Source organism: Eriocheir sinensis, chromosome 28 (genome assembly GCF_024679095.1).
Source record: "Eriocheir sinensis breed Jianghai 21 chromosome 28, ASM2467909v1, whole genome shotgun sequence".
Lineage (NCBI taxonomy): Eukaryota > Metazoa > Arthropoda > Malacostraca > Decapoda > Varunidae > Eriocheir > Eriocheir sinensis.
In genome coordinates, this window is record NC_066536.1 from 11,092,882 (window position 1) to 11,115,465 (window position 22,584).

Here is a 22,584-nt window from a genome sequence, read left to right on the forward strand (position 1 = left end):
GATAAGATTAAACCTTTTATAAACTTTCTCAATAACTTTCTCCTCTCGGAAAATAGACAGTGAAGCAACATCTCAAAAGGAAAGCTGATTCACTGCACCAAGGTCGAAGAAGTCTAAATAAATATATACGAACACAGGCACACATATTCTCTCTCTCTCTCTCTCTCTCTCTCTCTCTCTCTCTCTCTCTCTCTCTCTCTCTCTCTCTCTCTCTCTCTCTCTCTCTCTCTCTCTCTCTCTCTCTCTCTCTCTCTCTCTCTCTCTCTCTCTCTCTCTCTCTCTCTCTCTCTCTCTCTCTCTCTCTCTCTCTCTCTCTCTCTCTCACACACACACACACACACACACACACACACACACACACACACACACACACACACACACACACACACACATACAAGCAGACGCCCAGACATTCACGTACATAACACATCCACAAACAAATGCAATCTAATAATAATAAAACAACAAAGCAGGACGAGACTTCCTCCACTCCGTTCCTGTATGCAAGCAACAAAAGCCTTCAACGCTCCCCGTCCTGCGCATTGGCGTTGCAAGCGGCGTCCGATGCTTTATATGCGACGCAACTTTACGAGGAGACATTTACGGAGTCTTGCCTCGCCTCCCCTCGCTTTGCCTCGTATTGCCCAGCTCTGTCTCCCGCCGAGTCCTTCCCGTCTCTTCCTGGTGAGGCCATTACAAGGACATGGTGTGTGTGGTTGGGGGCGGCTAGGTGTGTGTGTGTTTGTGTGTGTGTTTGTTTGTTTGTGTGTGTGTGTGTGTGTGTGTGTGTGTGTGTGTGTGTGTGTGTGTGTGTGTGTGTGTGTGTGTGTGTGTGTGTGTGTGTGTGTGTGTGTGTGTGTGTGTGTGTGTGTGTGTGTGTGTGTGTGTGTGTGTGTGTGTGTGTCCATGCTGGTGAAAAATATCTTCAACAATATAGTAATTTCATTTATACAATAATTCTTCCTAGTGGATGACAAATGCATCTCGGCACCAGGTTCACTGTCTTACTTTCGTTCCTACTTCCTTTCACTGTGTACTGCCTTTTGCCATTGTTATATATTCTCCCTCGTTCTCTTCCTCCGCAGCAGCTTCTTTGTTTCCACACTGACTCAGTTATGTTGTGGAAATCGGACAAACGTTTCAATGTTGAATTAAGATTCAATTTAAGACAATATGCATTTATACAAAGCAATAATGTTTGCCTTCAACAAAAACACTTGCAACGAAACATATTTGCGATGATATGTATATTGATTAACGGTTTTCATCCCTCTGACAAAATGAAAACTTAAGTTTTGTGTTAGTTACCAAATTTACAAAATTGAAGTTGCAGTGGAGCAACATTCCGGCCTCGGAGGATGTTAAATGTGGCATGAAAGAACAATAGATTTTCACACTCGTTGATAATGCGAAACTAATGGCTGCGTAAAGAAGAAAACTGCCAGTACTGAAGCCATATTGTTATAATTTCCTTTAATGATTTTACTTTATCTTGTGGTGGCAAGTAAGAACCATCTTTACTGTACTTAAATATGCAAAATCATTAAATCAATATGTATAATATATTTTTTTTATACCAGCTTGATTGTGAAGTGCGATAATCTGCTCATTCTTTTATTTCCATTGTTTCTCACTCATTTAGCTGAGATTCATTTCCTTCTCATTGTTGTTTAGTTAGTTTTTCTTTTCAATGTTTATCAATCACTTCCTGATTAGTAGCAAGCACCATTATGCCATTTAACATTTATAAATGACCTTCATTCATTGTGTATCCACATTCTGCTTGGAAAATGTCTCTTTCACATCCATACAAGAATCCAGGCACATATAGTTACAAGAATTCGCCTCTCCTTCTCCTCACGTTTTTAATATCCTTACTCAGTTACATTTAAGTATTCCATCTCTGATCTAGATATTAGCTATCAATTCAGAAAAAAACTAAGCATTTTTTTATAACGAAATATACTTATTCCTACTCAATGTGTTCTTCCGTCTTCCACGTGGCGCTAGAATTCATAAAATACAAAGGCAATCAGAATGCCAAAATCTTCACCTCAGTGGCCTTAAATAGCCGGTGACTGCATACCACTGAGCCATAACACGCACTGACTAGTCTTTTAATTAACGGGCAGAAATTCGTATCATTCTTAGTTCCTTAGGCACAAGAAAGGACTGAGACAAAATAAGGCCCTTGTAAAAAATATAAAATACGAATCATATGGAAAAAACAAGGTGGCTGCTGTTGTGGTGGTGGCGGGGGTGATGATGATGGTATGGGTGGTGGTGGTGGTGGTACGTCTAGTGGCTCTGCGACATGCATTTAAATTAGAGGCTTACGAAAAATGAGGCAGCTTAAAGGGGAAGACGAGTGAGTGTCCTGATTGCTTCTTTTCTCTAATTCTCTCTCTCTCTCTCTCTCTCTCTCTCTCTCTCCTATCCATCCATCTACCCCCCCCACACACACACACACATAAGCCTGGTCTCTTCTCTGCCACATGCCCTCACCTAAAGAAGAATTGACCGCTCCAATCTTCACCTCTTCTGCTGTCTTTTACTTTCTTTTCTATCTAAAAAGCTTAAATCAATCCTAACCAGCAGATTCAGCACCTTAACTTCTCAGTCTCTGCGTTTCTACAGTGTGGGTTCCTATATGGGTTTCCACTCTAATCTTTCTATCTGACTGATCCTTGGTCTCCTCTTTCTCGTAGCGCTTTCAATTGACTTAGCTATTAGCTGGATATATCAAAATCCTTTTGATAAATGAAAGCATCTTTCTTTTCTTGCTAAACTTCTTATCCTTCTTCTCTTCTATCCTTCTCTTTTACCTTTATCTCTCTATCCTTTCTGATCGTTTCTGGTCTTCATGGGTCCTTCTTCTTCCTAATCTCTTAACAGTGTTCTGTGTCCCACCTATCTCCATCTATCTCTTTTCTGTTGTTCGCTGATTCTCTTCTCAATCTTCTTGTTCTACTATCATTCCCGCCGATGATTCCTTCTCTCTTCATTCCTATGCAATGAAGATAGAATTATGACCCTTCAGGAACTTAAAACTTCAGGCTGGGCTGGCTTAGCCTCAGACCTTACTACTATTACTTCCGATATTTCAGATTGGGGCAAGAACCTGCCTGGTGTAAAAGCACCTTTCTCACACTAACCACTCACCACATCCCAACAATCCAACAAAAACTACTATCCCTATTCTTTGATCAACAGCCCTCCCTCTCCAACAACATCAGAACATCCTATCCTTTATCTCATCAAAAAAAAACCAACTCAAACTTCATCTCATCTCTTACTATAAAGCTTCCTCTGGGGGGCTGGGCGTTCTGTACCGTCTCCGCCAGTTCTTCTCAGTTGCTTGCTGTATATATATAGGGGGGCTTGTCCACTTCCCTCGTATGGAGTATGAATCTCATGTGTGGGGGCTCACACACAGCTCTTTCTGGACAGGGAAAGCCAGGCTCTTCGTCTCATCAGCTCTCCTCCTCATACTGATAGTCTTCTTCTCTTTAAATTCCGCCCCAATGTTGCCTCTCTTTCTATCTCTCTATCTCTCTCTCTCTCTCTCTCTCTCTCTCTCTCTCTATCTCTCTATATCTCTCTTTTTTATGCCCCTTGGCTGTCTCCTTTTTCTGTAAAAAAAAAAAAAAACACGCTCGCATACACACACAAATATAGATAGATAGATAGACAGATAGATAAGTAGACTCGCTTCTTTCCCGGACGCTGAGTTAAACGGCTTGCAGAACATTAGGCTACTTATGGGAGGTCATATATTTCCTTTCCTAATGTGTGTACGAGTGTGTGTGTGTGTGTGTGTGTGTGTGTGTGTGTGTGTGTGTGTGTGTGTGTGTGTGTGTATCTCTGCGGCTGTGTCTGTGTGTTGGGGTGGGTGATGTGTGTGCATTTCCTGTTCTCGCAGCGTCGCCTTGACGGGTAAAAATTGTAGCGAAATAAAACACGCCTGGATGAAAGAACCTTTTGTGCTTTCTTGGAATTTCTTTCTTGAGGCAGCGGCGGCATCCCACAAGCTTTCTCTCAGCTCAGGGATGATGATGATGGTGAGGAGAGGGAGGGTGATGATGATGATGACGATGAAGAGAAGGAGGAGGAGGAGGAGGAGGAGGAAGACGGGGACGAGAAGAAAAAGAGAAGCAGAAAGCGAAACAAAGCACAGTCTTGTGTGGGAGGTAAGAAGGAAGAATAAACACCCATAATAAGGCTTACGTATTCCATCCCAGAGCTTGCAACGAAGGGATGAGGAGGACGTCTTTGGAGAGGAATGAAAGACGTGAGTGGGCGGGATTAACTATCACGAATGAGAATTATCTTGACTTTTTGTGTTAGTATATTCATAAACATATACGATTTTCAACATAATGCCGCCTTGTCAATCTGCATGACCTTTTTAATAACCACACGGTAATCGTCCTTTCATTTCAACATTTCTTTCACATTTTTTCAGCCTTCTTCACGCTTCCAAGAACATTCCACTTCCCCCCATTCAGTCGTAGTGTATCCCTCTCTCAAGGAGATCACCTACCACCTTTTTTCATCTCTGAGAGGAGAGTGAGTCCTGCAGGAAAATTCGCCTTTGCAGGATCAAGGAAGCGGCACGGCATAAAGAGAAGAGCTTAAGGGAGCTACATGAAGTTGGTCATTAAGAGGTTCTAGCTAAAGAGAGAGAGAGAGAGAGAGAGAGAGAGAGAGAGAGAGAGAGAGAGAGAGAGAGAGAGAGAGAGAGAGAGAGAGAGAGAGAGAGAGAGATGCAGATTACAGAGAGAAAAATCGCATTTCTTCTTTGTTTCTTCCGTGCCACATTCTCGTTGACGAGCATATAATAATTTATTCATGTTTTGGGTTGTCTCTTCAGTACATGCAAATTAATCCTTTGACTGGCTAGCATCTCATGGGTCGTTAGCCTTAGGAAATAAAAAGTGTGGTGGGTGAAAGGTATCCGCAAAGTAAATGCAAATCGAATGCAAGTCGAGACCGAATCCAAAAAAAGTCACCTACAAACTGTTATTTTTTAATGAGTTGTGTTATGGTCCGGGATCTACGGAAGGAGATGAAGGCTTTGTGCTTATATCCGTGAACCAAAAAGAGATTATCAGTAAATAGTTATCTTGGTCATTATCAGGGATCAGTGCCACAATGCTGCGCCCTCGGCTTTTTCCTTGCTGGCTCGTGTCCAAGGTAATCTGCATATATTCCTGGAGGGCGTGGGAGGTGAACGAGGAGGAGGAGGAGGAGGAGGAGGAGGAGGAGGAGGAGGAGGTGAAGGAGGAGAAGGAGAAAAAGGAGGAGGAGGAAGAAGAGGAGGAGGGGAAGGATCAGGAAGGACAAGTGTAAGGAGAGATGTAAGGAGTTGAAAGCGGATGTGGTTGAGGAGCAGGTGAAGAGGAAGGAGGGTTAGCCAAAGGAGGAGGAATGAAGAGGAACATAAGAAAGAGGGCGCAGATATCACTTGACAAGCACTGGGGCATCAACGGTAGAAGGTAAAGTCATAAAGGTGAATCCGGAAGCAGGTGAACAACAAGCAGAAAATCAAGGTCAAGGATGTCAGGTGTATGCAATGGCGAAGCAAGAGGACGAAGACGTAAACATCAAAGAAGAGGAGCTGGAGTAGAAAGAAAAAGAGAAAGACAAAGAGGTAGAGGACGAGGAAGAGGTAGAAAAGCATAAAAAAAAGTTTGTCGAATATATAGAAGACGAGTTGGAGACGCGCATGGAGAAGGAAGACCAAAAAGGGAAAGTTGGCTACGTAGAAAGGAGGAAGGGGCGTCAGATTTACATTGTTCAAAGGAAACTCTTCAGACGTAAAATTGGAAAATATGTGAATCGCAGAAGGACCCTCGAGCGGAATAAGCCAATGAAAGGGGAAAGCAGGTAACCATGTCAAGTGGAGGAGGAGAGATCGGGGCCTGAGGAAAAATATGGAAGATGTACAGAAGATGAGAATTGAACAAAGGTAAAATAGATAGTGTTGAAAAAAGTAATGCGAGGTCAAGGTTAAAGACGCAGTTGGAAAGTAAGGCAGGTAACCAACTATCCCCTATTCTTTGACAACACCCAGCTATCACCTTCCTCAACACTAAACATCCTCGGTCTATCCTTAACTCAAAATCTCAACTGGAAACTTCATATCTCATCTCTTACTAAATCAGCTTCCTCGAGGCTGGGCGTTCTGTACCGTCTCCGCCAGTTCTTCTCCCCCGCACAGTTGCTGTCCATTTACAGGGGCCTTGTCCGCGCCGGGGGGGGGTCCACTCACACAGCTCTCCTTGACAGAGTGGAATCAAAGGCTCTTCGTCTCATCAGCTCTCCTCCTCATACTGATAGTCTTCTACCTCTCAAATTCCGCCGCCATGTTGCCTCTTTCTATCTTCTATCGATATTTTCATGCTGACTGCTCTTCTGAACTTGCTAACTGCATGCCTCCCCTCCTCCCGCGGCCCCGCTGCACAAGACTTTCTACTCATGCTCATCCCTATACTGTCCAAACCCCTTATGCAAGAGTTAACCAGCATCTTCACTCTTTCATCCCTCACGCTGGTAAACTCTGGAACAATCTTCCTTCATCTGTATTTCCTCCTGCCTATGACTTGAACTCTTTCAAGAGGAGGGTATCAGGACACCTCTCCTCCCGAAATTGACCTCTGATTTCAAACACTCCTTTAACCTCTGTTCTGGAGCGGTAAGTAGCGGGCCTTTTTTTTTCCATTACGCCCTTGAACTGTCTCCGTAGCTGTAAAAAAAAAAAAAGGCAAGAAGGGGAGAGGGGGAAGAGACGGAAGCAAGATGGGGCAGGTATACGGGCGAGGTGAGGCAAAGTAAAAAGAGGTGAGCAGCAACTCAGGTGGGGCAGGTGTAAAGAGGGCGAGGCGAGGCGTTAAGTTGCAGGAGTTGGCGTGAAGGGTGGATCAGCGTGAGAAGCTCTTGGGATTTGAAACTGGTGGACTAACTCTTGCAGGATCAGTTTGACGGTGTTATTGCCAAAATGAGGTCATTGGGGAGGGAATGGCACTCAACAGAGATACACAAGTATATACGTGTATACAGCCATCAAAGAAGGCAAGTGTACACAGAGTAAGTTCAGGAAAGTTATGAAATTATATATGAGAAATAAGTGTTGATGACCATAAAAACAATAGCGTAAGGACAGGTGACACGATAGAGGGAGGAAATACATACACACAACCAATACACTCCTTGGCAACATGGTGGTCATTATCTCCGCTTATCACGCGGGAAACCGGGGTTCAAGGGAGATCAACATCATACTTTTTCGTGGAGTAATGAACTAACTCGCGCTCGGTTGGCCAGCCCGGTAAGCTATGGTTATCGCCTTTCTCAGGTCAAAAAGTTTTTTTATTTGCTGACAGAAGTTACTACTCAGTATCTATCTATCTATCTATCTATCTATTTGTCTTTCTATTTCTACTTATCTCTCAACATTTACATCCCCTTGACTCTACTGTCACCCCCTTACCTGCGTGTAGCCGGCGGGCACGGAGAGCACGAGGGAGATGCACCACACGCCCAGGATGGCCCGGCGACAGTTGCTCAAGGTACAGAAGGAGCGGGACCTCATGGGGTACACGATCACCAGGTACCTGAGGGAGGGAGGAGGAGGGGTGGGAGGTAATTATACACGTACAAGTAAAGGTGTGCTGAGTGATGGCAAAAGGGACATGAGAATAAGATGATATACGAGGGAGAGTCCTCAGCGACGTATGTTTATCTTCAAGTAAACACTCACGAGGTACCTGCAGGGTGAGGGAAAAAAAGTAAGTAAAGTTGGGGACGTGAATTTCCTCTTTCAGTTATACAAAGTTTATAATGATGAACTGTTTACCGAGGGGACATATTCCACAAGAGCTCACACACTGACATATCAAAATAATCAGAGCGAAGAACACAGGCATCCATGGTGGCGGTGGTGGTGGTGTGTTGGTCCTGTCTTATTGTGTCTTTTTCTTTTCATCTTTATGGTGGTGGTGGTGGTGGAAGTATGTTGCTCTTGTATTATTGTATCCAGGCATAATCGTGTTTTCAGCCTCCTTCACGCTGCTTAGATGCTCACAGTGCAAAGTGATGACTATTAATTCTGAGAGGCGTACCAAAGAGCTTACGTGGTGGCATAACGCAATACTCAAAAGAGCCAGGAAAGCAGGAACTCATGCATATTGCCGGTCTCACCTTCCGCCGCGCCGCTCAGGTCATCAGGGCGCAAGGTGTTGGCACGAGTACTACAAGAGATTACGGACATCAAACGAAACAGGTAAAGTGCCATGCCTTCAGTTTCCGCCACTTAAAAGGATACTTAAAGAGCAGCCAGGAAGAGGAGGGGGAGGAGGAGTGTAAGGCGCAGGAGGAGAAGGAGGAGGAGGAAGAGGAAGGTAAAGAAGGAAGAGGGAAAAGCTAGTAAGGAGTGTCTCGTATCTTTCTTCGATGGTGGTGGTATAGGCGAAGTCAGTCAAGTCTTCATTCATACATTAACTCATGCCCTTCCTAGTCCCTCCCTCCCTCCCTCCTTCACTCACTCACTCACTCACTCACTCACTCCATCCCTCTCTCCCTCCCTCACCCACTCACTTAGCCAGTCAGTCTTGCGGCCCAATCTTTCGCTTCCTTTTTGCCTCCAGTCCCTCATGCACAATATCTGCGGCTCTCAAAGGCCTCAAATCACGCTGATCGCCGCGACGCAGCGCTCCAGAGCCGCCCAGAACACGGCTTTCCATTCCCATGTCTCAGTTTTATTGTTTTTACGTCTGGCTGCAAAGGTTGTAAAGGGAAAAGAGGCGTGGAGGCTAGATAGACGAGACAAGAATAGGAAGGAGATAGGGAAGGAGAGGAGACGGGAGAAGAAAGGAGAGGAAGAAAGGGGAGAGGAGAGGAAAGGAGAGGAGAGGAGAGTAGAAGAAAGGAGAGGAGGGGTGATTAGAGAAAAGGATAGAAGAGAAGGGAGGAGAGAAGGAGATGAAAAGGAAGGAGAGAAGAGGGAAAAGGATGAGGGAGAAGGAGGAAAGAGGAGAGGAGAGGAGAGGAGAAGAGAGAAGGGGAGAGGAGAGAAGAGGAGAGGAGAGGAGAGGAGAGAAAAGGAGAGGCAAGGAGAGGCAATCATTCGTTAAAATATGTAGGAATTGTGCAAAAGTTAAATAAAAATTAAATAAAACTCCGATGAACCGATACCTGCTCCTGCGGCAAACAGAAAAGAGAGAAGAAAAATGGCAGAGGTGAACGAAAACTTCCAGCACAGTATTTTCGTATTCAGACCACGCACACACACCTGTCATGACCCCTCCGCGAATGTCACCCCAACACTCCACTACCCTCCATGGATCGACCGCCCTGACATTAACCCAACATTCAGCAGGTCCAGGAACCCATTCGACCCAGCCACGACCAAACATCACTATCTCCTCTAAACTGATCGCACCTACCAACCACGAACCCTTTCATCCCCCCCCCCCCCCACCCCCACCCTCACGACCTAACACCGCCGCTACCTCCTCTAAACCGATAGTAAACACCACACAAATCTTACCACACAAATCGCTACACACCTTCATGAATTGACGACTGTGAGGTAGACGAAAAACTACACCCCGATCCCCACTGACCCCGGCAAGTCTAAACACCACTGACCTCTCTAAGCTGACAGCAGGGAAATTGAGCCCATAATTTGCACGCCCGGCTATTCCACCATTTCTTCCGACATTAATCACTACTAACCTCACCAAACTGACGCCGGTGAGCTTGAGGCAGTAGTGTGTGCATCCAGCCAACCCATCAACCTCAGTAACACCCACCATCACTAACCCTTTCAAATTGGCGGCGGTGAGGTTGGGCATAGAGTCTGGAAACCCCGACATCCTCCAACCCCATTAGCATCCATCACTAACCTCTCCAGGCTGACGGCGGTGAGGTTGGGCATATCGTCTGAACACTCTGACATCCCCCAACCCCATTAACAATCACAACTAACCTCTCCAGGCTGACGGCGGTGAGGTTGAGCACGGAGGCCACGGCGGAGAGCAGCTCGAAGTAGGAGGACAGCTTGCAGACCGGCAGCGTGTAGTTGGGCGTCCACAGGAAGTATTGCAGCGTCTCCAGCGGCACGCAGAGCAGCAGCAGCAGCAGGTCCGCCACCGCCAAGGACACCAGGAACCAGCTGCGAGGAAACAAGGGAACACGGACTCTTTTTAGTTTCCCTTTTAACACCTCTTTCCTTCCTTCTCCTCGTCCCTCTCAACGCTTCCTATATCCTTCTCTTCCCTCTCATCTCCCCCGTTTGTTTCTCTCTTATCCCTCTCTCTCCCTCTCTCGCTATCTCTCTCTCTCTCTTTTTGTTTTTAATCACGGGGAGAGTACGAAGAGGAAGTGGGTTAGTGGTGAGGTACAGGTGGGGAATAGGAAAGACAGTAGGAGTGTACAGTTGTATGGTGTAGGTTCGTTAGTTGTTCTGGTGTAGTTATTGTTTATCGGGCACCTTATTTGTATACCCCCGGCGTGCTCTCTCTCTCTCTCTCTCTCTCTCTCTCTCTCTCTCTCTCTCTCTCTCTCTCTCTCTCTCACACACACACACACACACACACACACACACACACACACACATTTCTGTCTTCCCTCCTTTTCATGTGTCCTCCCTCTCCTTTTCTCCCTTCTTTCTTCTCCCTCTCACTACCCTCCTCCTCCTCCTCCTCCTCCTCTTCATATTTTCTCATCATCCCTCTCGCCACATCTCATCCTTATCTTTCTTCTCTCTCAGCCATTTATCGCCCACCCTCCACTTCCAGTTAGCCCAGAGCGGTAGTCCCATTTGTCAGTCCCATTTGTCAGCCCCATGCCTACATTAACGTTCAATTTATCCACCTGACACTGTACACAGTTTCAAGACATCTATCTCCTATTTATTCATAGCACACTGTTGTCCCCCTTCTCCATAGCAAACATTTTCGATATGTTGTTAACTCAAAATCTGAACTGGAAATCCCGTGCATACTCATCCCCTTGTATTTTCAGCGTCCTCGAGGTTAGGCATTCTCTACCGCTTCAACAAGTGTTTTTCCCTTCCCAGATAGTAGCGATATACAAAGCTTCTTTCCGCCTTTCCGCCCTGGTATGGAGTGTGCGTTCCACGTGTAGGATTATTTACAAGCACAGATCAACGTTTTTTCTCCTCATCAGCTCGCCTCCTCTTACTGACTCCTCTCTATGTCATTTTAAATTGTGGGGCAACTTTATCATTGTGTCGTTCTGTGATGGCGCTGCTTTCGTCGTGTTGGCCGGTGTTTGTGTTGGCTCACTCATGATATATTGGTAGTGAGTGTGTTGTGTGTCTGCGCTTTGTGGGTCAGCACCAATTAGCCGTCTGATCAGAGCTAATCTGTGTCGGATCAATATTGCACTCCTGCTAACTAAAAGGAATGGTGTGTGTGTGTGTGTGTGTGTGTGTGTGTGTGTGTGTGTGTGTGTGTGTGTGTGTGTGTGTGTGTGTGTGTGTGTGTGTGTGTGTGTGTGTGTGTGTGTGTGTGTGTGTGTGTGTGTGTGTGTGTGTGTGTGTGTGTGTGTGTGTGTGTGTGTGTGTGTGTGTGTGTGTGTGTGTGTGTGTGTGTGTGTTTTCATGTTTTATTAGGGAAATCAACAGCCTATAAAAATAAACATTCCTACAACACGGTATAATTCCCGAAGTTATATAGGATTCAGATTGCTTTCCTTCCCTTAATCCCTTCTCTTCCCTTTCCTTCCCTTCCCTTCCTCTCCTTTCTTTTCCTTCCCTTTAACCAAAACAACACGACCCACCAGCACCAGCCTAAATATCACCACCATCACCACCACCACGACCACAACCATCACCACCACCACCACCACCATCACAAACCGCCACCACCACCACCACCACCACAGCCACTACCACCACCATCATCATCACCTACACCTGCACCTGCACCACTTCGTCCCTTCACCAACCACCTGCCACCAGTCCACCCTCAACCCTGCTAACTATCACCATTCAGTCCTACCATCAACTTTTCCTCCACACACGCCTCCCCTCGGAACACAGATTATCACGTTCGGCCAAACCCACAGAATCGAGGTAAAAGATTTTCATTACCCACACGCAGCCGGCGGAAGGTATATTGCTTTTTTGAGAAGAGGCAAATAAAAAACGAAGGAAAAACAAACTATTTCCCACTGGATTAACCGGCTAAATCGGCGGCTTTTCAAGATAACCAAGGGCGGTAAGTCTCAGCGGCCCAATTACAGAGATAGAAGCACAAACCAATCACATTTACAGATCATTACGAACATTTAATAGGAGATTGTTACCACGCATTCAAACAGGAGAGCACTGCGACATTCTTATAGAGGAGAGGTGTGACCATTGTATAAGAGAACTGTGCGACGATGTTACGAGAAAACCCAATTACTCTGTTACGAAAGAACGTTGAAAATATGTTAAAGGAAACCCCTGCGGCCCCATAACAGGAGAAAGACATTGGGACACAAGAGCGTAGTGGATAAATTGTAAGAAAGCGCTGTGAAAATATGAAGTGTTCTATGGGACTACTACGTGAGTGTATTGTGACCGAAATATGGAGTGCCGTTAGTTGTAAAGGGAAAATTTATGACCCTATAACCAAAAAATGCTGACGACAGTGGTGAGAGAGAGAGAGAGAGAGAGAGAGAGAGAGAGAGAGAATGCTTCTTTTCCTATCCGAGTATACTCTTTTTCGAGATGGAATGTCGTAGCAGCCTCGATAAGCCCCATACTTTCTCTCTTCTTGTTCCTCTTTTTTTACACAAAGGAGAACGTCGATGAAAAAGAGAAAGGAAATAATATTGCTCCTGCTTCACTATCCCCAAAAGCCTGATGGCGAAGATGATAGGTACTTTTGTTACAGCACCGCCACCATCACCATCATCATCCTGAACAACAATAAGGACAATTTTGGCTAGGCCCATTCACAGCTGGATCAATGGCAGGCCTTTTTCCCTAAATGGGTCAGTAAAGATGCAATTGATTGTTTTTTGATCGGGGAGGTGTCTCAAGCTGGTGTCTCCGCCCTCTCCTGTCCAGCACCGTACGTAATGTGACCTAAGAATATATTTGTTTGTTTTTATTTAGCTTAACCGTTGCACAACATCAGCAAATTTAGGTTAATCATTGTATTATGTAGTGGTTGTATAACTATGAAGAGATTTTCAAAACTCGAGAGGGAAAAAACATCCATATTTAGATTGAAACATTTGTTCTCGTACATAAAGCTCTCCTGGACAAGATGGTCATTTCAGATTATAGATAACTTGCGATATACGGGGAGACAACGAAAGTTATGTGTGTTTATGTTGCATATTGAGTAACCAACGTGATGTCGCCTCTAATATCCCTACACTCTCTCGACACTCTACACTTCCCATGAATATACAATGCACTCAACCCCTCCCTCCCTGCCTCGCCCGCCTCAGGCCACAATCCGCTTACATTAGACGGCAAGCCTCACCGGACCTAATTTAAGGATCGGATCTCACCCAGGTACACACTCGTAAGGTGCACCTCCGATGTACACAACCTTTTACTGAAAATTCCCTCCTTGGGTGCATCCGACGCTTTCTGTTAATTTCCTTTGCGTGTGCAGGTAACGAAGCGTCGACTGGCTGCACCTCGGCTCGTTTTGTGAGAGAGCAGATCGCGAGTGCACCAGGTACGAAGATAGGAAGGGCACCATCAAATAGTCTGCTATGTTCTCACACACACACACACACACACACACACACACACACACACACACACACACACACACACACACACACACACACACTCTCTCTCTCTCTCTCTCTCTCTCTCTCTCTCTCTCTCTCTCTCTCTCTCTCTCTCTCTCTCTCTCTCTCTCTCTCTCTCTCTCTCTCTCTCTCTCTCTCTCTCTCTCTCTCTCTCTCTCTCTCTCTCTCTCTCTCTCTCTCTCTCGAGCTTCAAGAAAGCCCCTAACTATTCACGCTCTTCAAGGAGGCTTTTGCTAAAGAACGCGTGAAGGACATAATATACACTTATCACGTATATATGTATTATATCTAGTAAGTTGCTATATATGATATCCCATGTAAATATTTAGTAATTAAGATAAAAGAGTAGTTAAAGAAAAGTCTTATATATGATATCTATATTACATGTAAAATATTTAGTAATTAAGAGAAAAGCCATTGTACATTGTACATTAATGGAATAAAGCATTCTGATTCAGATTCATTCTGATTCTGATTCTGATTCTGATTCTCTCTCTCTCTCTCTCTCTCTCTCTCTCTCTCTCTCTCTCTCTCTCTCTCTCTCTCTCTCTCTCTCTCTCTCTCTCTCTCTCTCTCTCTCTCTCTCTCTCTCTCTCTCTCTCTCTCTCTCTCTCTCTCTCTCTCTCTCTCTCTCTCTCTCTCTCTCAACACACGAACATTTTCTATTCACTCTCTTCGCCCCATGATAATGACGTGTGCGCCTGATATCCCCCGAACATGAATACAAGCAACAGGAACATGGTCGTGCGTGGACACTGCAAACACTCATCACGGTGTCTAGTTATTATTCACCTAAGCGATGGATGCACACTCATTAACGCTTTCCTTGCAGGTATTGTTATAATGGATAAATTACCCTCCAACCGAGCAATGGATATTCACACAATAATTCCCCGTGGTAATCATGCTTTCGATGCTATTCAGGGATGTTGATCATCTGTGAAACAGGCCCGCCGGTAATATGGAATCATGACCCACTCCAGTGCCTTTCACGAGCATTTTCTTTTCTTTTTATTTTTTTTACCAAAGACGAGCTCGACCACCTGCACTTCGCTGCCGCGCCCAATCAGTCACGTAGCCAGTCCTCTTGCTTAACTTGCTGAGGCTTTCTTATATGAACTCCTAAATTTTATCTCCCCCCACACTTGACCTCAATCAAATTTTTGCCCGTCCTGACACTTTTCTCCCCCCTCCACTAAAACTTCATGTGGAGCCAACAGTCCACCAGCTGGTACAAGGACCTACGCCAACAAGAGACGCAAAGAAGTCGCGCGGGAGACGAAGAATGTTCAAACGGTCAACGATACTCGTCAAACACTTTAGAGGATGAAACGGTGAAGGGGATGGAGAGACACGGCGCAGCAGGGATGTGTAGAGACTCGGGTGATGCTTCATGTAGTGAGAGACTGATTAAGGGAAGATGGATGGAGGGGAAGAGTGATCGTGCGGTGCCACAGCTGCGTCGGGAAGAAATTAGATGGCCTAGCTGCTGCGGGACCCGACGGTGAGAAACCCAATCAATGAGTAGACACAAGATTACGTGACGAAGTTGATGAAGGCTTACTAATGAGCCTTGCCGGAGGGCCTGATGTGTGTGTGTGTGTGTGTGTGTGTGTGTGTGTGTGTGTGTGTGTGTGTGTGTTCCTTTAAAAAAAAAAACAGCACCAGAAAACGTTGCATGTGTTTCCTAAATCCTAAATCATCGTAAGGAAAGGGAATTAAAGAATATTAAAGTAAATAAAGACGAAGAACGGCAAGGAAAATACAGAATGGAAATGAAAAGAATCAGACTCGGATCGAAGGGAGAAGGAAAAAGTGAGTGAGGGAAAGAAAGGAAAGGGGAAAACGGGGACGCTATAAAGAGTCCTAGTCCTCGTCTTCCTCCTCCTCCTCCACCTTCTTTCCCTCTCTTCTTATTTCCTTTTTGTCATCGTTCTTCTCCTCTTCCGGTTTTTATGTATCGATTCTTCTTCTTCTTCTTCTTCTTCTTCTTCTTCTTCTTCTTCTTCTTCTTCTTCTTCTTCTTCTTCTTCTTCTTCTTCTTCTTCCTATTCCTATTCTTTATTTTTCTCTACCTGCTCCTCGTCCTCAGCGCAGCAGCACACGTCGGCGCATCACCGGTACACAGGTAGGAGCGGCGGCGTAATTAACCCAGATTAGCAAGTGATCAGCCTCGCCATCAGACGGTGAGCGACGGTAATCATTCGCCTCATTAACCCGGCCCGACATTCTCATTTGGTTCCTCCTGTGGCGCTGAAGAGAATACTTTACAAGCTTTACTTTTTACAATCATTTTTAGACCTCATAAACTCCATTAACTCGCATTTTGTGTTGCAGCCAATCAGGATACTTCATTACAGATTTAATGGGATCGCGGTTTTCTGTCTCATGAAACTGGCATCTCATATGGAACAGCGTGTAGCGGGTATTTTTATTTGTCTTGCCCTTGGTTTGTCTCCTTAACCGGAAGGAAGTTAAAAGAAATTATGTTGCAATAAATTAACCAGTGGAAAATAGGCCGGAGGGAGCGTTGCCTCGCCCACCCTGCGATGCCATCCCCGGCCACAACTCATGGCAGTTGTTGCAGTGCATTTGTCACCTGCCCCTCGTCAAGACAGGTTAGGGTTTTGTGACTAAGTAGGTCAGTTTTCCATATTTATGACCCAGTGGTTGGAAGCTATCTGCTCGGGGGTTCCGCCGCCATGTAGAATCTCTCAAAGTAGGCAGTCCAAAGGGCCTTCTGCCCTGCTCGAAACGAAGCTTCGTCAGATCTTGGGAAGCAGGTCGGAGTTCATTTGCATTCAGATTACCCTCAGCGTTCTACAAATGATTGTATTTACACCATTTTGATACATGAAATGGAATATTGTATGCCATAAGTAATTTGGGTTTCTCTGTGGTATAAAATATATACTTTATAACATATTTACCACCTAAAAGTCTCTGCTTGGAGGTTATACTAAAATTACCAGCACGGGTGAATTAATCATCACCACTTCCGCTCACAAAACACAGGAGCATAAATGTAAAAGCTTAACAGTAAGCGAAACTCTGGTTAAGCAGCTTTCAATGTACGAACATGGAATTACCCCCATGGTTATTTCAACAGCTTTCCTTTCCAAAGTGGATGAATTTATAACGAGATGGAAAACTGATCGGCACATTTCGATTCTACTCTGACAAGTTGATATATAAACAATCAAATACGCCGACCAGTTAAAACGTTGAATAAAACATGCAGACATGCCGAATGATTTTTATAATAGCTGCTTTTACTTTATTATTTCATTATTTCTAATGGCCGGCGCGCCCGCAAGCGAATGTGTGTGTATGTGTGTGTGTGTGTGTGTGTGTGTGTGTGTGTGTGTGTGTGTGTGTGTGTCTGTCTCTCTCTCTCTCTCTCTCTCTCTCTCTCTCTCTCTCTCTCTCTCTCTCTCTCTCTCTCTCTCTCTCTCTCTCTCTCTCTCTCTCTCTCTCTCTCTCTCTCTCTCTCTCTCTCTCTCTCTCTCTCTCTCTCTCTCTCTTCCCCAGTTCTTCTTTTGTTGTTTAGTCCATCATTGTACATAAACCGGTATCCTCCTCCTCTTCCCTCGCTCCCTCCCTCCCGTCCTCTTTCACTACCCTTCACAGCTTCCCTTTCCCGCTCATCTCTCTTCTTTTACATATTTTTCGCGCATCATTTAGTGTAATTTTCCCTTCCTTCACGCCGTGCTTGGATATATCTTCCCTCCGCCCTCCTCCACCTCCTCCTTGACACACTCCTTACTTGATAACAAACTCCATTATTTTTTCCATCCTAAAATTTCTCGCATAATTGTTTTTTACCTCGTCGCAAAATACAAAATCGGCAACATCATCATTACGATCATCGGCACCGTCATCATTATCGTCGCCGCCTTTGTCGTCCAAGGAGGAGGAGGATAAAAGGGTTAGTCACCTTTTGCCTCGTGTGTCAGGTGACGCGAAAAAATGCGAAGACCTGTTTTTTTGATGGATCATGTTTCCTACTCCTCTTCTTCTTCTTCTTCTTGTCCTGACCTTTTCTTCTTCTATTTTTTTTTCTTGTTCCTTTTTCTTTTCTTCTTTTTTCTTTTTTTTTTCCTTTCCGCCTTGTTTTTTTTCTTATTCTTTTTCTTCTTAACTTTCTTTTTCTTTCTCTTCTTCTATTATTGTTGTTGTTGTTATTTTTCTTCTTGTTTATATTCTTTTTTCTTTTTTCTTCGTTTTTTCGTCTTGATATTCATTTTCTTCTCCTTATTCTTCTTTCTTTCTTTTTATTCGGTTCCTTCTTTTTTTTTTCCCTTCTCCTCCTCCTCCTCCTCCTCCTCCTTCTTCTCAAGTTTTTTTTCAGATATTTTTTTATACTTACTTTTTTTTACCTCCATATTTTACCATCTTGTCAACTTTTTCGTTTTTATTCTCTCCCTTTTACATCACTGGCCTTCCAAGTATTGCCATAGATTTTTACTTGTTCAATTCATTTCCTCTTATTTTTCTTTCTTTTGTTTTTTGGACCCGTGATATATTTTGTCCACACACCCCAACACCTCGCCTCTTTTCTTTTTCACTGGTGGTCTTCCTTTTGTCCTCCCTTTCTCTCCATCGTCACTATTATTACTTCCCTCTTTCTCTACTTGTCTTGTTCCCTTGGTATCTCTCTCTCTCTCTCTCTTAATCCTTTCTCTCCTTCCTCCATCTGCTTTATCCTGTCATTTCTCCAACAATGCTTCCCTTATCTGCCTTCAATGCTTTCCCTTCTTCCCTCTCCTTTAGAATTTCTCGATCTTAGTTTCTCTCTCTCTCTCTCTCTCTCTCTCTCTCTCTCTCTCTCTCTCTCTCTCTCTCTCTCTCTCTCTTTATTCTTTTCTTTTCCCCTCTTTTCAACCTCCAACTCATATTTTCTTTGCATGTTCTTCTCCTCTCTTTCACAAACCGTATTGCGTTTTCTATCATTCTTATTTTTATTTTGAGGGAGGCAAAGATATTTTTTTCCTATTTCTTTTTACTTTTATTTTATTTTCTATTTTCCGGCTCTGACCAGTTCAGAGCAACAAACCCATTCATCTCTCTCTCTCTCTCTCTCTCTCTCTCTCTCTCTCTCTCTCTTTCACTTTACTCACACACACACACACACACACACACACACTCGGTAATCCGTCTCTTTACTCAGGTAGTGACAATAGATTCGTGCATTAATTAACAGTTCCTGCTTCACTTGTCAAATGCCTCGCTGACCACTATTCTCTCTTTTTTCCCGGACATCAAAGCTGCCCGACGTGTAAATGAGAGGGAGGGAAGGGAAACGAAATGAAGGACAGAAAAGAGAAGAGAAGAGAAGAGAAGAGAAGGGAAGGGAAGGGAAGGGAAGGGAAGGGAAGGGAAGGGAAGGGAAGAGAAGGAAAGGAGAGGAAAGAGAAGGGAAGGGAAGAGAAGAGAAGAGAAGAGAAGAGAAGAGAAGAGAAGAGAAGAGAAGAGAAGAGAAGAGAAGAGAAGAGAGGAGAAGAGAAGAGAAGGGAAAGGAAGGGAAGGGAAGGGAAGAAAAGGGAAGGAAAGGAAAGGAAAGGAAAGGAAGGGAAAGGAAAGGAAAGAAAAGAAAAGGAAAGGAAAGGGAAGGGAAGGGAAGGGTAGGAAAGGGAAGGGAAGAGAAGGGTAGGGAAGGGAAGGGAAGGCAAGGCAAGGGAAGGGAAAGGAATGAAAGGAAAGGGAAATAAATAAAGGGGAAGGAAAGGGAGGGATGAAGAAGCAACGAGAACATGAAAGGAAAGGAAAGGGAACGAATAAAAAGAAAAGGAAGGAAAGGAAAGGAAAAACAGGGATGGGATGGAAAGGAAAATAATGGAAGAGAAGGAAAGGAAAGGAAAAGAGAAATGGAAGGAAAAGAATAGGGAGGAAGAGAGAAGGGGTAAGGATAATAAAGAGAAGGAAAAGAATGGGAACAAAAAGGATGAATGGGAAGATAGCACAAGTAGAGAAAATAAATAAACAGGGAAGGGAGAGGAATGAATGAGGAGGGAAGAGAAAAAAAAAATAATGGTAGGGAACAGATACACTCCGCACCGTCCCTCCCATCCACCCACCTAGACGTAATATGAGACCTTTAATTTATAGCATTGTTTACTTTCGGCCTTAGGGTATGATTTACAGCCCACTACACCGCACCCACCATGGCTAAGGTCACATTAGTCACAGATAGCCCGGCGCTGGGTGGTTGTGCCCAGACTAAAGGCACCCCATCTCTGCCCACCCCGATAAAGTGGCCATGCTTCAAACAACACGCCCAGTCTCGGTTAGATCGTGATTCAAAACAGTATATTCCAGGAGGGTTAACAGATCAGAGGTTGACAGGTTCAGGACAAAGAGTTGGTTTCAAGAAGCACTCGGTGAAATACTCGCTTCGCTCATGCCGCACCACACAAACGTTTGTTTATCTCGAACTTCAGAGTCAACGGAGTGAGTCTCATCATATTAATTTGTGAAGAGCCAATGATTATTATCCCGTGATCCGTGATGCCGGCATTGAAAGCGAGCAAACACACACACACACACACACACACACACACACACACACACACACACACTACCGCCAGTCAAAAAATATGCCCTACTAATGATTAAAAAGTGGATGAAAGGAGGAAAAAATTTAATAACGCATGCCACAATAATGAACCACTTCCTGATTGGACCCCGGGCATTATCAGGATAGGTGAGGGTACATCAATGACGCGACCTGCCTTTTGTTGCCGAATATGGACACTTGTTGACTTCACTAATTGAAAATACCTTAAAAACTCATTAAACTTGATTTCCAGAACACGCCAAACACGTGCCTACAGCTGTGAGCGCTTGATTACAGGATGCAAGATGAGGAAAGTTGAGAAGAGGAAAGGGAAGGTGAAATATGAGAGAAAGAGAGAGAGAACTAAAGGTGTAAAAGTTAATAAATTAGAAAGAAAATGACAAAGGAAGGAAGGAGAAAAGAAAGTAAGACACGGGAAGGAAATGAATGATTAAACAAGAAGGAAAAAGAAAAAGAAAGTTGGAAAGGAGAAAAGGAGGGAACACACAGGAAGGTAATAAAAACTAAAAAAGGAAGAGAAAGAGACGGAAAGGAATAAGAAGGAAGAGAAAAGACTAGATATGAAATAGAAAAAGGAAAAGAAGAGACTCAGTGATATAATATTAGGAAAAGGCAAAGGAAGGGAAAGGAGGGGAAGGGAAAATATGGGAAAAAGGGGGAAGCAATAGAAACGGTGCATATTGAAAATCGTAAGGATGAAGGAAAATGGAGAAAAGTGAAGGGAGAACAATGAGGGTGATAGGTGAGGAAAGGTGTGAGGGAGAAGAGCGAATGAATAAAAGGAAGCGTGGGTATGAATAATAATGGTGAAAATGTACATGGGAATTTAAAAAAAAGAGATGATGATGACGGATGATGATGACGGTAGGAGTGAGAGGAAATATAGGGTATGAATAATAATGGTGAGAATGTACATGGGAATTAAAAGAAAAAGAGATGGTGATGACTGACGGTGATGACGGTAGGCGTGCGTGGAAATATATATGGTAAAGGGTAATGATGGACCATGATGAAGAGGAATGAGTGAGTGAGCGAGTGAGTGAGGGAGGGAGGGAGATCGCAAAAAAAGTAAAGAGAAATATAATCATGAGGTTAGAGAGTAAACATGGGGTAACGTGTTTTTGATCTTGTATATAAAAAAAGGAATATTGGATTAGGTTCGAAATCCGGTAATTTATATTCTGTCGCGTAAAAAAGGAATACTGGATTAGGATTGAAATTTATATAATCCGAGAGATTACTTGTATTGGACAGCTATGATGAATGAGACTGAGGTTCATGGAGTAAACACACACACACACACACACACACACACACACACACACACACACACACACACACACACACACACACACATACACACACGCCCCCGCCTTTCCCCCCCCCCACCCCACACACACACACACACACGCCCACACACACACGCCCACACACAAACCCAATCACACACACACACACACACACACACACACACACACACACACACACACACACACACACACACACACACACACACATATATTGACACAGGGCTCGGGAACCAAATTATCTGTGTGAATATTTTATTTCAGGGTACCATTCTCTCTCTCTCTCTCTCACACACACACACACACACACACACACACACATAGGTTTTATATTTATTTGTTTTTAATCACTTTGAACCTTAAGTGCATCATATTGCTTTAATGTACAGAGGAAATATTGACGTATCGAGAGAGAGAGAGAGAGAGAGAGAGAGAGAGAGAGAGAGAGAGAGAGAGAGAGAGAGAGAGAGAGAGAGAGAGAGAGAGAGAGAGAGAGAGAGAGAGAGAGAGAGAGAGAGAGAGAGAGAGAGAGAGAGAGAGAGAGAGAGAGAGAGGAAGTGTATTCAAGTGATAAGTAGCAGCAGATAGGAAGGAATAGATTATGTGGTTAAGTGTTCAGGATGAGAAAAAAAGCGGGAAAAACAGCGCGAAAGAGGTGAAGAGGAAATAAGCTCATTAAGCAGGTAAGAGAGAGGAAATAAGGCCATTAGAGAGATGAGGGGAGGAAAGATGAATTTGAAGCTGGTGAGATGGAGGGAAAGGCAAGCGACAGCGGGAGGAAGGGAGGGAGAGAGGGAGGACGTTACACAACCAACATCAAACCCTCCCCACACTGTACCTTTTCAATTAACCACACTGTACCTTCTCCATTAACCACTTCACTGTACCTTCACCATTAACCACACTGTA

The 22,584-nt window shown here is 44.3% G+C and overlaps 2 protein-coding genes across 4 annotated transcripts in view; both read right to left on the reverse strand.

Annotated features, from left to right (window-relative positions):
• Positions 1-22,584, reverse strand: part of LOC127004502 (ras and EF-hand domain-containing protein-like) — a 145,661-nt gene that overhangs the window by 37,047 nt on the left and 86,030 nt on the right. The gene's annotated exons all lie outside the window — the stretch shown is intronic.
• LOC127004503 (allatostatin-A receptor-like) overlaps positions 1-22,584 on the reverse strand; it is a 65,385-nt gene that overhangs the window by 35,985 nt on the left and 6,816 nt on the right. For all 3 annotated transcript variants that reach the window (XM_050872288.1, XM_050872286.1, XM_050872287.1), the window contains exons 2-3: positions 9,992-10,177; positions 7,493-7,616 (exon numbers count right to left, since the gene is read on the reverse strand). In XM_050872288.1, coding sequence (XP_050728245.1) covers positions 7,493-7,616; positions 9,992-10,177 — 310 coding nt within the window. The remainder of the gene's footprint in view (positions 1-7,492; positions 7,617-9,991; positions 10,178-22,584) is intronic.